We start from the raw sequence: 13,063 nt of genomic DNA, 5'->3' as shown, positions 1-13,063 counted from the left end.
GGTCCCTGTGCTTGCCATGCAGACACTAAGATTTCTGAGCTATCTCCCCAGCCTGACTTATTACTTTGATGTCTCAGTAAAAAGAGCTCCTCCTTGTTTGGGATTTTGTTTTGTTTATTCTTTTGTTGTTTTATTGTTTAGTTTTTGTTGTTTTTTTGTTTTGCTTAAAACAAGGTTTTACTCTGTAGTCAGTCTGGCTTTGAAGTTGCCCTTAGCTCCTACTGGGGGTTTTCAATCCTTGCCTGACCACAGCAACTACTTTAAAACCCAGGTGCTGATGTTTGTGAACATGATGACATATGTTCATGTTGAGAGATACTCTGGACAGTGTAACTCTAGAAGCACAGTTGGTTTCAATTTGTACTCCTTTATACAAGTTCTTTTTCTACCTTTTATGAGTAATTCTGTATTGTTTTAAAAGACTTGTCTCTTGGGGCCGGGGAGATGACTCAGTAGAGTAAGCGCTTCCTTGGCAAGTGCAAGGGCCTGAGTTCAATCCCCAGTTCCGCAAAAAAAAAAAAAGACTTGTTGTCTTGTTTACTTTTCTCTCATTGCTGGAACAAAATACCTAACACCCAAAATTAAGAAATGAAAGGTTTATATAACTCATGGTTGGTGGAGATTTCAGTCCATACTGTACTGCCTCCAAGGCAGACTGGCACCTGGCAGAGGGCAGCTTTTTTTTTTTTTTTTGCCGAACCAGGATTTAACTCAGGCCCTTGCACTTCCCAGGGAAGCACTTATTCTACTGAGCCATCTCCCCAGCCCTAGGCAGCTGTTAATAGGAGTGGAAAACAGCAAGAGCAAAAGGGTGAAGTATCAGCAATAAGGGCACAGAGAACAAGTCTGTCTCTATATGTTTTAGTCAGGCTGTCTGCCCCAGGCTAGGGTGCAGCACTCACACCATAATCCCAGCATTGGATCGTGAATTAATTATAAACTGTAGAAGTCTGCCCCATGACTGCATGGTGCTTGTGGCGGGGAGCAACTAGACACATAACCGTAATACTTGGTTATTTACATTCTAACATTTGGGAGGGGATATTGAGGGATGGGATTTTGAGACAGTCTCAATATGTAATTGAGGCTGGCCTTGAACTCACTATGTAACCTAGGCTGGCCTTGAACTCAGAGGGATCCTTCTGCCTCAGCCTCTTGAGTACTAGGATTACATTACCAAGCTCAGTTCATGGTTTTATTATTGACAGTATGTAGTCTGAGATTATGAAGTGATTCTTTGGCTGGCCACTATTAACGTATACAGGGGCCAAGGGGATAGCTCAGGGACTAGGGATATAATTCAGCAGCATAAGCACCTGCCTGGCAAGTGCAAGGTCCAGAGTTCAAGCCCTGGTACCACCAAAAAAATTTTTTTTTTTTTTTTTTTGCGAGTGTTTGTTCTTTAATATTGCTTCTGATAATTTCTCTAAGGTAAGTGGGGGTTTTTATGTGCTCCCTCTAATACCAGATATTTGTCATTTTCTTTGCTGGAGTACTAATTTTTGGGAACTTCATAGCCTGAAAATCTTTTCTTGTAAAAAACAAAAAGTAAGGGCAAATAGCTTAGCAAATTAAAGTGCCTACAAGCAGGCGCAGAAGCTGAAGGTTTGATCCCCAGGCCTGCCATGCCAGCCCTGCTCACAGTGCCAGCCCTGCCCCCCAAAGCTCACTGAGACAGCAGTTGAGACTGAGTGTGGTGGTGCCTGTAATCCCAGCACTTGGGAAGCTGTAAACAGGAGAATCACTGAGAGTCCAATCTAGTAATGAGACCATAAACACCCTGTAGAGCCTTCCCTAAAAATACAAAAAGATCTTTTCTTTGTATCTTTTTTTTTTTTTTTTCAACTTAAAAAAAAAAAAAAAAAAAAAAAAAAAAAAAAGTAGGTAAAAATAATGCTGTAATGTTCAATTGCAATTTCTGATTTTGTGGGTACCTAAAGTTCTGGGTTTTGTTTTTTGGGGAGGAAGGATGGGGAGAGGAACTTTTTTTTTTGGAGGCCCAAAGATGCCTTTAGGGCATTTCTGGTTTGCCGTGACTATTTGGGTTCGAACCACAGAAGCTTCAGCTTGAGGGCTTTGCAGGCACTTAAACAACTGAGCTATTGGGCAGGCCCCTGGGGAGAGGAACTTCTGAGACAAGGTTTTGCTATGTAGTTCAAGCTAGCCTTGAACTCATCAGCCCTGTAGTTTAGGCTGATCTTGACCTTGTGGCCATCCTCCTGCCTCAGCCTCCTGAGTGCTGCGATTAGAGGTGTACACCATCACACTTGGCTGAATTCTTTTTTTTTTTTTTTTTTAATGTATTTGGTACAGGGTCTCATTACAGCTCAGACTCCTAGCGATCCTCCTGTTTTCAGCCTCCCCAGTACTGGGATTACAGGCATGTGCCACCACACCTGATTTTCATTCCCCCACTTCACCCGTGGCTCAGCCTGCCCAGGGGCAGGGCCAGGGCCAGGGCCAGCGCCAGCGCAGACATGTGGTGCCTGGGATCAAACCCTGGTCCCTGTGCTTGCCTAAGCAAGTGCTGAGTCCACTGAGCTATCTTGCTGGCCCGAGTTCTTAGTTTTTAGTAAGATTCAAGTGTATCTCAATGCTGCTGGTCTTTCTAGCTGTACTCTGGAATAATAAAGGAATAAAGTTGTGCTCTCCAGTACAGAAGCCCTGAAGCATGTGTTGCACTTGAGAATTTTAATGGACAAGTTAAAAGTGAGCTATGCTATAAATCTATGGTATCATATGAGAAAGAATATCAGATGTTTCATGAATAATTGATTACATATATTGGTTAAACTTTGAAATGATATTTTGGGCATGTTGGGTTCATAAATTAAAATTAATTTAACTTTTATACTTGTAATGTGAAATTTTAAATATGAAATGTTTAATTTAAACTTTAATTTTTTTAATTTTAGGTGGGATTTATTTATTTATTTTGGGGTGATATTGGAGAGTGAACCCAGGGCCTTCACACTGAACTACAGCCTAACCTCCTCCTTAAAAAAACAAAACAAAACAGTGTCTCCTAGATAGCTAAAGTGGCCAGATTGGGCTTAAAAATAAGATCCTCCTGCTTCAGTCTCCTAAAATACTAGGATTATAGGCATGTGCTTCCACACCCAGTTTGTATTTGTTGATTAAACAATGTGGATATAAAGCAGGGATGTTGAACCTTTTAGAGCTTTCAGTGATACAAGGAACTCACTAGGGCACGTGTGCCAAAGGTTCACCATTTCTACTTCCAAAGTAATCCATCTGAGCAATACTGGTTATATACAAGTAATTATAGTTAGGATTATGCTTAAAAGTCCTTCAAAATGAAGTATGTGAGACCTTAGAATGTTAGCTAATTTTTTATTTATAAGTAAATTATAGAACACTTTACAAAAGTTCCTTGATTCCCTGCCCCCCCCCTTTTTTTAAATTTATTTATTTATTTATTTTTGTGTGTGGCCAGCTCAGCCCAGCCCACCGGGGGGCAGGGCTGGCTGGCATGTGGTGCTGGGGGATCGAACCGTGGTCCCTGTGCTTTGCCAAGCTTGTTCTAAGTAGGTGCTTTAGACCACTGAGCCATCTCTCCAGCCCCTCCCTGCCCCCTTTTGCAGTAACATTTCTGCTATGAAGAGCAAGGAACTTTTGAAGACAGGTAAGAGTAAACCATTGGTAGTACATTGGTGGTTATAGAGTAAAATCCATTTGCTTTAGCTTAAAAATAACAAGGCAGGGGCGAGGCACATGTATGTAGCTCAGTGTGACCCTTGGTTCAGTCCCTAGCACCAAAAATAACTTCGTTAATTCTTTTTTTTTTTTTTTTTTTCGCGGAACCGGGGATTGAACTCAGACCCTTGTGCTTGCCAGGGAAGCGCTTATTCCACTGAGCCATCTCCCCAGCCCTGTTAATTCTTCAATATCAAATATCCAAGTCAGAGTTTCTTTTTTTTTTTATAGTTGAGGTTATACCCAGGGCCTTCTAGAATACTGATATTACAGGTGTATGCCACCTTCTCATTCCTTTTTTTTTTTTTTTTTACCCTATGTTGGTTGAAGATTGGATAGGAAATTTCATGCATAGGTGTTGGTTGCTCTTAATTATTATTCTTTTTTTCAGTTTCTCAACATCTGCAGTTTAACATTTTTTGGCATAATTGTCATGGAAGACTGACCCGTGCTTTGTAAAGGAACATTAAGTTGCATCTCCACAGGATTCCAGTAGAGATATTATACCCTGGCCGTAAAAACTGAAAGTGTCTGCAGATCTTATCAGATGTTCTGAGAGGCAGAGTCACTACAGATTGAGATTTGGATATATGGTTGTCCCTCAAATCCTTCTGGTTTTTTTGTAGGGGGGGATTTGCAGAAGAAACTCAAACATAACCCATAGTATCCCTTAGACTGGATTCCACTAATTGCCTGCATTTTTATAATTTAACGCCCTCTGTCAAAAATTTCCTGATAATTGGTAGTTTTGTGTAGAGCATGGGTGAGTTATCTCTGAAAGGTTCACTATCATCCATTGAGGGACGTGGTTAGTTTCAGATCTTTTTGTTTTAATTGGCAAGATTGGGTAAGTGGTATTTTCTTCTGTCATGGGACACCTGTCTGTTAAACAAATTGATGAGTAAATAATTGGCCAAGATTATTTTTTGTTTTAAAATGTATATATTTCTAAATAAAATAAAATATATATATATTTTTATTTAGACAAACTTTATCTTAAATAATAATCTGTGTTCTCCCTTAATAAAGGAAGGGGAAATGGAAGGTGAGGCTGTTGAAGCCATTGTGGAAGAGTCTGAAACTTTCATTAAAGAAAAGGAGAGAAAGACTTACCAGCGACGCCGGGAAGGAGGTCAGGAAGAAGATGCTTGCCACCTACCCCAGAACCAGACAGATGGGGCTGAGGTGGTCCAGGATGTCAACAGCAGTGTACAGATGGTAATGATGGAACAGTTGGATCCTACTCTTCTTCAGATGAAGACTGAAGTAATGGAGGGCTCAGTGGCTCCAGAAGCAGAGGCTGCTGTGGACGATACACAGATCATAACTTTGCAGGTTGTAAATATGGAAGAACAGCCTATAAACATAGGAGAGCTTCAGCTTGTTCAAGTACCTGTTCCTGTAACTGTACCTGTTGCTACCACTTCAGTAGAAGAACTTCAGGGGGCTTATGAAAATGAAGTGTCTAAAGAGGGCCTTGCAGAAAGTGAACCCATGATATGCCACACGTTACCTTTGCCTGAAGGGTTTCAGGTGGTGAAAGTGGGGGCCAATGGAGAGGTGGAGACACTGGAGCAAGGGGAACTTCCACCTCAGGAAGATCCTAGCTGGCAAAAAGACCCAGACTATCAGCCACCAGCCAAAAAAACAAAGAAAACCAAAAAGAGTAAACTGCGTTACACAGAGGAGGGCAAAGATGTTGATGTGTCTGTCTATGACTTTGAGGAAGAACAGCAGGAAGGTCTGCTATCAGAGGTTAATGCAGAAAAAGTAGTTGGTAATATGAAGCCACCAAAGCCAACAAAAATTAAAAAGAAAGGTAAAATGAATTTTTTCATAATAGTTCCATAAAACCATTTGAAAGAAAGCACACAACAGTCTGTATGCAAGATATTTTATATTATGTTAAATGTATTTTTAAAAGATTATTTTGTGATTACCGGTTTTCTGGATTTAGTACTTTTTGATCTAAGTCCTAAATAGGAGTGAGTCAGTGACATGAAATAATTTTAACTTAGTATGACTTAGATTGGGTTCAATAATAAAAGGTACTAAAATGTATTTTTAGGTACTAATGGTTGAGATTAATCTTAACACTTTGAAAACCTACAGCAAGTTTTATTTTGCATATAGGTGTAAAGAAGACATTCCAGTGTGAGCTTTGCAGTTACACGTATCCGTGGCGTTCAAACTTGGATCGTCACATGAAAAGCCACACTGATGAGCGACCACACAAGTGCCATCTCTGTGGCAGGGCATTCAGAACAGTCACCCTCCTGAGGAATCACCTTAATACACACACAGGTGCTGGATAATAATATGGGGACCACAACATGGCAAATGCTAAAATCTGAGTTTTGTTCCTTCTTTTAATGCCCTTTTTGTAATCTTGATTTTAAGCAGATAGATTTAGTTTCAGGCAAATGTCAACAAAGCTTAGGTGGGAGTGAATGGTATAAAGCTATCTAAGATAGTTACCCAAAGTAATACCTAATGATTTTAGAATTATGTTGTGCTGAGATTGTAACAACAATAATAGCTGGGTGTGGTAGTATACACCTGTAATCCCAGCTTGGGGAGGCTGAGGCAGAAAGATAATTAGAAGTTTGAGGCCAGTCTGGGCTATATAGTGAGTTCAAGGCCAGCCTGGGCTATATAATGAGAGCCTGTCTCAAAAATCTAGCAAACTTTACCTTATAAAAGGTAAACTTATGCCTTCGTAAAAACCATGGTATTTCTTGTTTAACCTCAAGAAAATAATATCTGAGGGTGGAAAGGTATTTTTGTTGTTTTGTTTTCCACTGTGGTATTAGAGATTGAACCCAGAGCCTTTGCACTGAGCTACAGCCCCATCTCTTTTTAAAATTTTTTTATTTTGAGACAGGATCTTGCTAAGTTACCCAGGCTGGCTCGAACTTGTGATCCTCCTGCCTCAGTCTCCCAGAGTCCTGGGATTACAGGCGTGCACCACCACACCTGGCTGAGAATGGAAAGTTTAAGGCATCATTCTGGCAAGTCAAACATGTATTCGTTCAATTGCCATATATACTTTAATGTTTAGATATTTTATTAGCTTCATGATGTCTGTGGCCAGGTTCCGGTTGGAGGGATTGCACACTGAATCTCTCTTTAGGCCCTCTTCTGGATACCTTGTATTTTTAGCATTAGGTACTTGGCTAAAAGTCCTCTTGGTGCGTCTTTTTTTTTTTTTTTTTTTTTTTTTTTTAATTCAGAACAGCTCTTCTCTGTATTTTTACCACATGTAGAATAGCTTTTCCTTTATTCTTACTCTTCATTTTGTATAACTCTTGCTTGTGATGAACCATTTGTTAGATCAATATGATCAAATGTCTGTTGGCCTAGAAGTAGTATGCTGTACATTGGTATTCTTTGCTAATGTGACTTTAGTCATTTTTAGTATCCCCCTAGTTTCTTCTCAAACTCTTGATAATACATTTTATTTGGTACTTAAAGATATGAGTCATGTGATTAAAGTTAAGTAGCAGTTTTTGTTATGACAAAACACCAAGATAAGTGTGCCTTGTGTAGTCTATCCTGGCCTAATCCTAGCTTTGAAAATAAATTCATTCTGCCCAGCTTGGGTGGCTCATACCTGTAATCCTACCTCTTTGGGAGGCTGAGGTAGATAGCAAGTTCATCCTTAGTCTGGGCAGTTTAGGAAGACTATGTCTCCAAATTAGAATTATCAAAGCGCTGGGAAATGTATCCTAGTGGTAGGGCACTTGCCCTGCACATGTAAGGTCTTGAGTTAGGTCCTCGGTACTATAATAAAAAAAAAGAAAGTTCAACCTGGTTTCTTACAGCTGATTTAGCAGGATTATTATGTCATATTTACCAAGCTTTCAACAGTCATATGCATACACCAAAATAGCAGTTTATGGTGAGAAATTGACCTTTTCATTTTCTAAATGCAATTTTGTTGCATTCAAGGGGGCATCCTCACCTTCACCTAAGTCAAGATGTAGCTAATGAAAGATGACTTGGGGGAGCAGGAACCTTGAACACAGACAAAGGGGATCATGTACAGCCTGAAGAAAGTTCCTGTTGCACAGCAATGCCCACTTACTTTGCAATTGCCATGCTTATTTTTACAAGAGGCAAGCCTCTTTTTCCCCCTGGATATCACTAAGTGAAAACTAACCATTATATTTTAGCTTACCTGTCCTAATAGAAATGATATTTCTGTTTTTCTCTTGATACTTATTTTCCTCTACCAGCAGACTATATGCTTCAGTTAAAGAACTCTATCCTTTATTCCTGCATTCTCAGTGGTATTGAAGAAGTGAGTTGAATGAGCAAGTGAATGCTTCTTGAAATTTCTGCATATGGCTGGTTCCATTCATTATATCATGTCTCTTCCTAATTCCATCTCAGAAGCAGTTGCCTTTTGACTTTAGTGTTTGGGGTTACCTTACTGTCACCAGTTTTTGCTGCCTGCAATTAGAGATGGTCACAAAAGAAAACTTTCAGAATATGGACAGCCAAATAGTGTTAGTACAGAAAGATTTGGTATATAAATCTAGAATTAAGTATCAATTCTTTGACCTGTACTTGATGAAACATAAAGGTGTCAAGCATGTTATGTATATTTTAGCAAAGGTTAAAACTGAATGGGATTTCTTTTAATTTTTAAACCATAGTGACGTTATTCACAAAATAAGGATATAGATTTTATGCAACAGATTTGATGAGTAAAAAACAGATTTGGCAGGTGTTTTTGCATTCTAGGGCTACTGTAAAATTAGCAGAGCCAATCTACAACTTGTATAGCTGTTCTTAGGCTAGTGCAGAGTTGAAAGGATGAGTATAATTCAGTTTCATGCAACATTTCTGTGCAACATATTGTATCTTCAACTGTGCTCTTGATCATGCTTTTTGTGATTGTCCCCTCCTTCTCTAGGTACTCGTCCTCACAAGTGTCCAGACTGTGACATGGCCTTTGTGACGAGTGGAGAATTGGTGCGGCATCGTCGTTACAAACACACCCACGAGAAGCCATTCAAGTGTTCCATGTGTGACTATGCCAGCGTGGAAGTAAGTAGTCAGCTCTTCGTTGGTATTTACTGTAGGTAGATCATGACTCCAGTATGATATAACAACTCAGAATGACTTGAGGTAGGAATGCCAGATACAGTAGCCTAAACCTGTAATTCCACCTGCTAGGGAGGTTGAAGTAACATAGTGGGTCCCTGTCTCAGAAAAACAAAATAAATAAGTAAATTTTTAAGAGTGAAATATTGGGCCAGGGAGATGGCTCAGTAGAGCTTCCCTGGCAAGGGCCTGAATTCAAGTCCCAGTTCTGCCCCACACCCCCCAAAAAAAGAATGAAATGTTTAGGGTGCTGGGAATACATCTCAGCACATAACTGCCAGCCTGGCAAGCACAAGGTCCTGAGTTTGATCCCCAGTACCACAAAAAAGAGAGACAGAAATGCTTAGAAATGCGAATGTAAGCTGTGTTAGAATGCTTACCTAACATTTATGAGAATCTGGGTTCAGTTCCCCAGCAAATTCAAAAAAGAAGGTGGTTTATCATTTTTATTATTTTGAGGGTTCCTTGCTAAGACTGGATAAGAATACTACCAGAAAGTAAAATATGTGTTATTTTCACAGTGAAGCAAAAATTTTAAGTAAAATTATTAACTAACCAAATAAACTCATAAAGGCAAGAGATAGGAAAAGGAATATTGTGGGACTGTCCTGCTTCAAGGTTGTATATGGTTAGATTTTTGGACTTATGTATAAACATAAGTATATAATTCTTTATGCCTATTTTTAAAAATATATTCTAATTTTTAAATGTTTTTTCATCATATTCTATAGGGACTTAAAGTGCAGCATATCAATACTTGATGAAAAATACCTGTTCCATGTTATGCCTAAGATGTTTGATATTCAGACAGATAGTGAGGTTAAGCTTAACAGCCTAGGTTGTATGGTAATAACAATAAGCTTGTCTTCTGGATGGTTAACAACCTAAGTTTGCAGACCAAAATTAGAGAAAAAGGAGGGCCGCAATGAAAGCCAACATTTTGGCCCTAGCCTTCCAAGGTCACTTAAAGACTCAGGACCTATGAGAACTTGTACTGTAATGTCATGTAACTCGGTAGTGTCCCAAATTTTCTGATCAAGGAGATTATGGGGCCAAAGAGGAAAGTGATCGATGATGTAGAGTGTGCCTAAGGAGAGTCACGTGGAGAGAAAACATTCTCTCAGGCTTTCACGGAGAGCACATTGGCCAAGCAATGGCCATGACTCATCCACGTGGCTGACACTGACAAAGGTTCTACAATCTGAGGTACAGGATCTTAGGATAAATCCTGAGGGGATTTGACTGACCTTATCAGACCCAAAAGCTACAACTCTTGTTGCATAGGTCCTGCTTTACCTTGGTCTTAACCATCCAGCAGAAAAGTATAAAAATGAAATACAAGAAGTAAAGCCATGCTGTTATGTTGAGCTGTGGGGGACTCAGGTCAACAATTTCTGACATTGCCAGTGAAGTGGAAGCCCCAATACTATTATGGACTACTGAACTCTTTTAGAACATTTTGCTGAGTTTACACACCCATAATATTTAAGTGATGGAACTTAACAAAAAAAGGGGATACAGATGAATGTCCATTTTGTATCTATGTATTCAAATTGGTTAGGATAGATACATAGTTACATTCTCTTAATGAATAGAGGGATTTGTTCTAATGGTGTTTGTCAATAGGATACCATGTCTACATCTTGTACAGCAATTAACCACTAGGAAAAATGTATGCAATGTGTTAATTATTGAAACTGTCCTACCAATTTGGTTTGAAACTGTCTCATTGCTATTTGCTTCTCAATAAAATTATGGGGAAAAAAATAAACTCGTAAAACAAATGATTAGTACCTAAAATTTAAGTATGGTTTAATCATTAGAAAGTTATTGAAGGTTGAGGGATAGGGAAAACAATGTAGAAGAATTAAGATATGGGGAAGCCAGGCATGATGGTGCACGCCTGTAATCCTAGGATCCAGGATGCTGAGGCAGGAGGATTGCTGCGAGTTTGAGACCAGTCTGAACTACAAAGTAAGTTCAAGGTCAACCTGAACTGCATAGTGAAACTGTGTCTCAAAGAATTAAGATAGGTACATGTGCCAGCTTCTCATGATGAATGTTTTGGGTACTTCAAACATGTACTAATAAAAACTAAAAAATATATATTGCTATATATTAAGCCAAGAGATGAAGAAAAACAGTGTAACAATTTCTATAAATTATTCATTATTATAGACATAGATAAGATACCCATTCTTCTTTTTGTGTGTGGCGGAATCAGGAATTGATAGATACCCATTCTTAATGTTAGCTTTTCAGTGTTGCACTGGAAATGGTACCTCATTGAAGAAAATAAATGAATTATAAGTGGGGGGGAGTCATTTCTTGTGGACACATCCACATATATACAGAAAACCTAAGATTATGAGTTAAAAAAAAACACTCAGCTGAAGAGTTCCAGTGGAAGGGCCAGATAGAAGAGAAGTATACAGAATTAGTGTATTTGTTATACTACTAGGGATTGAACCCAGGCCCTTTTCAATAAACTGTATCCCAGTACCACCACTCCCCGCTGTGTGTCTGTATCTATGTGTCTGTCTCACCAGATTGCCCAGGCTGGGCTCAAACCTGTGTTCCTTGTGCCTCAGCCTCCCAACCCATTGGAATTAGAGGCCTGTGCCACTGTACCTGTGCTTTTAAATTTTATTTTTGTTATATTGGAATTGAATTTAGGACTTTGCACATGTTAGGCAAACACTGGCACTGAGCTATATTTATCTCTAGCCCAAAGAAATTAATAGCTAATATACTGGGTTTTTTAAAATTTATTTATTTTATTTATTTATTTTTGTGTGTGTGTGTCTGTGTGTGTGTGGCCAGCTCAGCCCGCCAGGGCACGGGGCTGGCAGGCATGTGGTGTCCCTGTGCTTTGCTAAGCTTGTTCTAAATAGGTGCTTTAGACCACTGAGTCATCTCACCAGCCCTAATATACTGTTTAAGTATATTCTTTACCCAAAATGTTTGTGACCAGAGATGTTTCTAATTCCTTTTATTTCCCCCATTTTGAATTATTATTATTTTTTTTTTTACAACTCTTTGCAGTGGGAGCCTATTCTAAACATAAAATTCATTTATGTTTGATAAACAGTTAATGTAATAGCCTGGAGGTAATTCAATGTATCTTTTAGTGTGCCAATCTTTTTTGTGGAGTTGGGGATTGCATCTGAGCCCTTTGCACTTAAGTTACAGCCCCCAAGCCCTTTTTGTTTTTTATTTTGAGACAAGGTCTCCTAAGTTGCCCAAGGTCCTGGGGATATAAGTTCAGTGCTTGCCTAGTGTGCTGACGGTCCTTTGCTTGATTCCCAGCACCAAAAATACGTTTAGATTTTTGCAGTATCCCATATTTTGGATTTTCAGTTAGGGATTCACAAACTGTGAAAGCAGTAATAGGAAGGCATGAGGGCTGGTGAGGTGGCTCAGTGGTCTAAAGCACCTACTTAGTACAAGCTAAGCTAAGCAAAAACACAGGGACCGCGGTTCAATCCCCCAGCACCACATGCCAGCCAGCCCCGCCCCCCTGGTGGGCTGAGCTGGCCACACCCACACACGCAATAAATGAATAAATATTTAAAAAAAAAAAGGAAGGCATGAAGTGGTTCTGATTCTAATAGCAGTGAAATAAGCTGAATGACAAGGTATATATTTGGATTGGGGTTTTGAGGCAAGATCTTGCTGTATAGTTCAGGCTGGCTTTGAACTCGGCAGTCATCCTGCCTCATCCTCCCAAGTGCTGGCATAACAGGCATGTACTACCATAGTGGCCTATAATTTCTTTTTGTCTGTTTCATCTTTATGTTTTCTGTGGTGTTTTTGTTGGTTTGTTGGTTGGTTTGTTTGTCTATTCTGTTTATATTTTGAAAGAGTCTCATGTAGTTCAGGATGACTTGAATTCATGATAATCCTCCTGCCTGGACCTCCCAAATCCTGGGATTAGAGGTGTGTGCTACCGCATCCAGCATTGATTTGTGGTTGCGATTGTTTTAAGACAGTTTGCCTATGTAGTTCAGGCTGGCCTACCACTCCCAGTGATCCTCCTGCCTCAGCCTCCTGAGTGCTGGGATTTTAGGCAAGTGCCATTTTACCTGGCTAATCTATGATTTCTGTAGGAAAAAAGCTTTATAAATTTTTCCTAAGAGGGGCTGGAGAGATGGCTCAGTGGTCTAAAGCACCTACTTGGAACAAGCTTGGCAAAGCACAGGGACCACGGTTTGATCCCCCAGCACCACATGCC

At 39.6% G+C, this 13,063-nt stretch overlaps 1 protein-coding gene across 2 annotated transcripts in view; it reads left to right on the top strand.

The window, feature by feature from the left end:
• Ctcf (CCCTC-binding factor) overlaps nt 1-13,063 on the top strand; it is a 68,767-nt gene that overhangs the window by 34,671 nt on the left and 21,033 nt on the right. Inside the window, exons 3-6 of one of the 2 annotated variants that reach the window (XM_023709218.1) lie at nt 3,606-3,646; nt 4,747-5,536; nt 5,851-6,021; nt 8,639-8,772. In XM_023709218.1, the coding sequence (XP_023564986.1) occupies nt 4,756-5,536; nt 5,851-6,021; nt 8,639-8,772 (1,086 nt within the window). In that variant the 5' untranslated portion in view covers nt 3,606-3,646; nt 4,747-4,755. The remainder of the gene's footprint in view (nt 1-3,605; nt 3,647-4,746; nt 5,537-5,850; nt 6,022-8,638; nt 8,773-13,063) is intronic. The other variant, XM_004625862.3, reaches the window with a different exon arrangement.

Source organism: Octodon degus, unplaced genomic scaffold, assembly GCF_000260255.1.
Source record: "Octodon degus isolate 3935 unplaced genomic scaffold, OctDeg1.0 scaffold00011, whole genome shotgun sequence".
NCBI lineage: Eukaryota > Metazoa > Chordata > Mammalia > Rodentia > Octodontidae > Octodon > Octodon degus.
The sequence above is the reverse complement of the archived record's forward strand: the minus strand, read 5'-3'. Positions and strand labels throughout refer to the sequence as shown.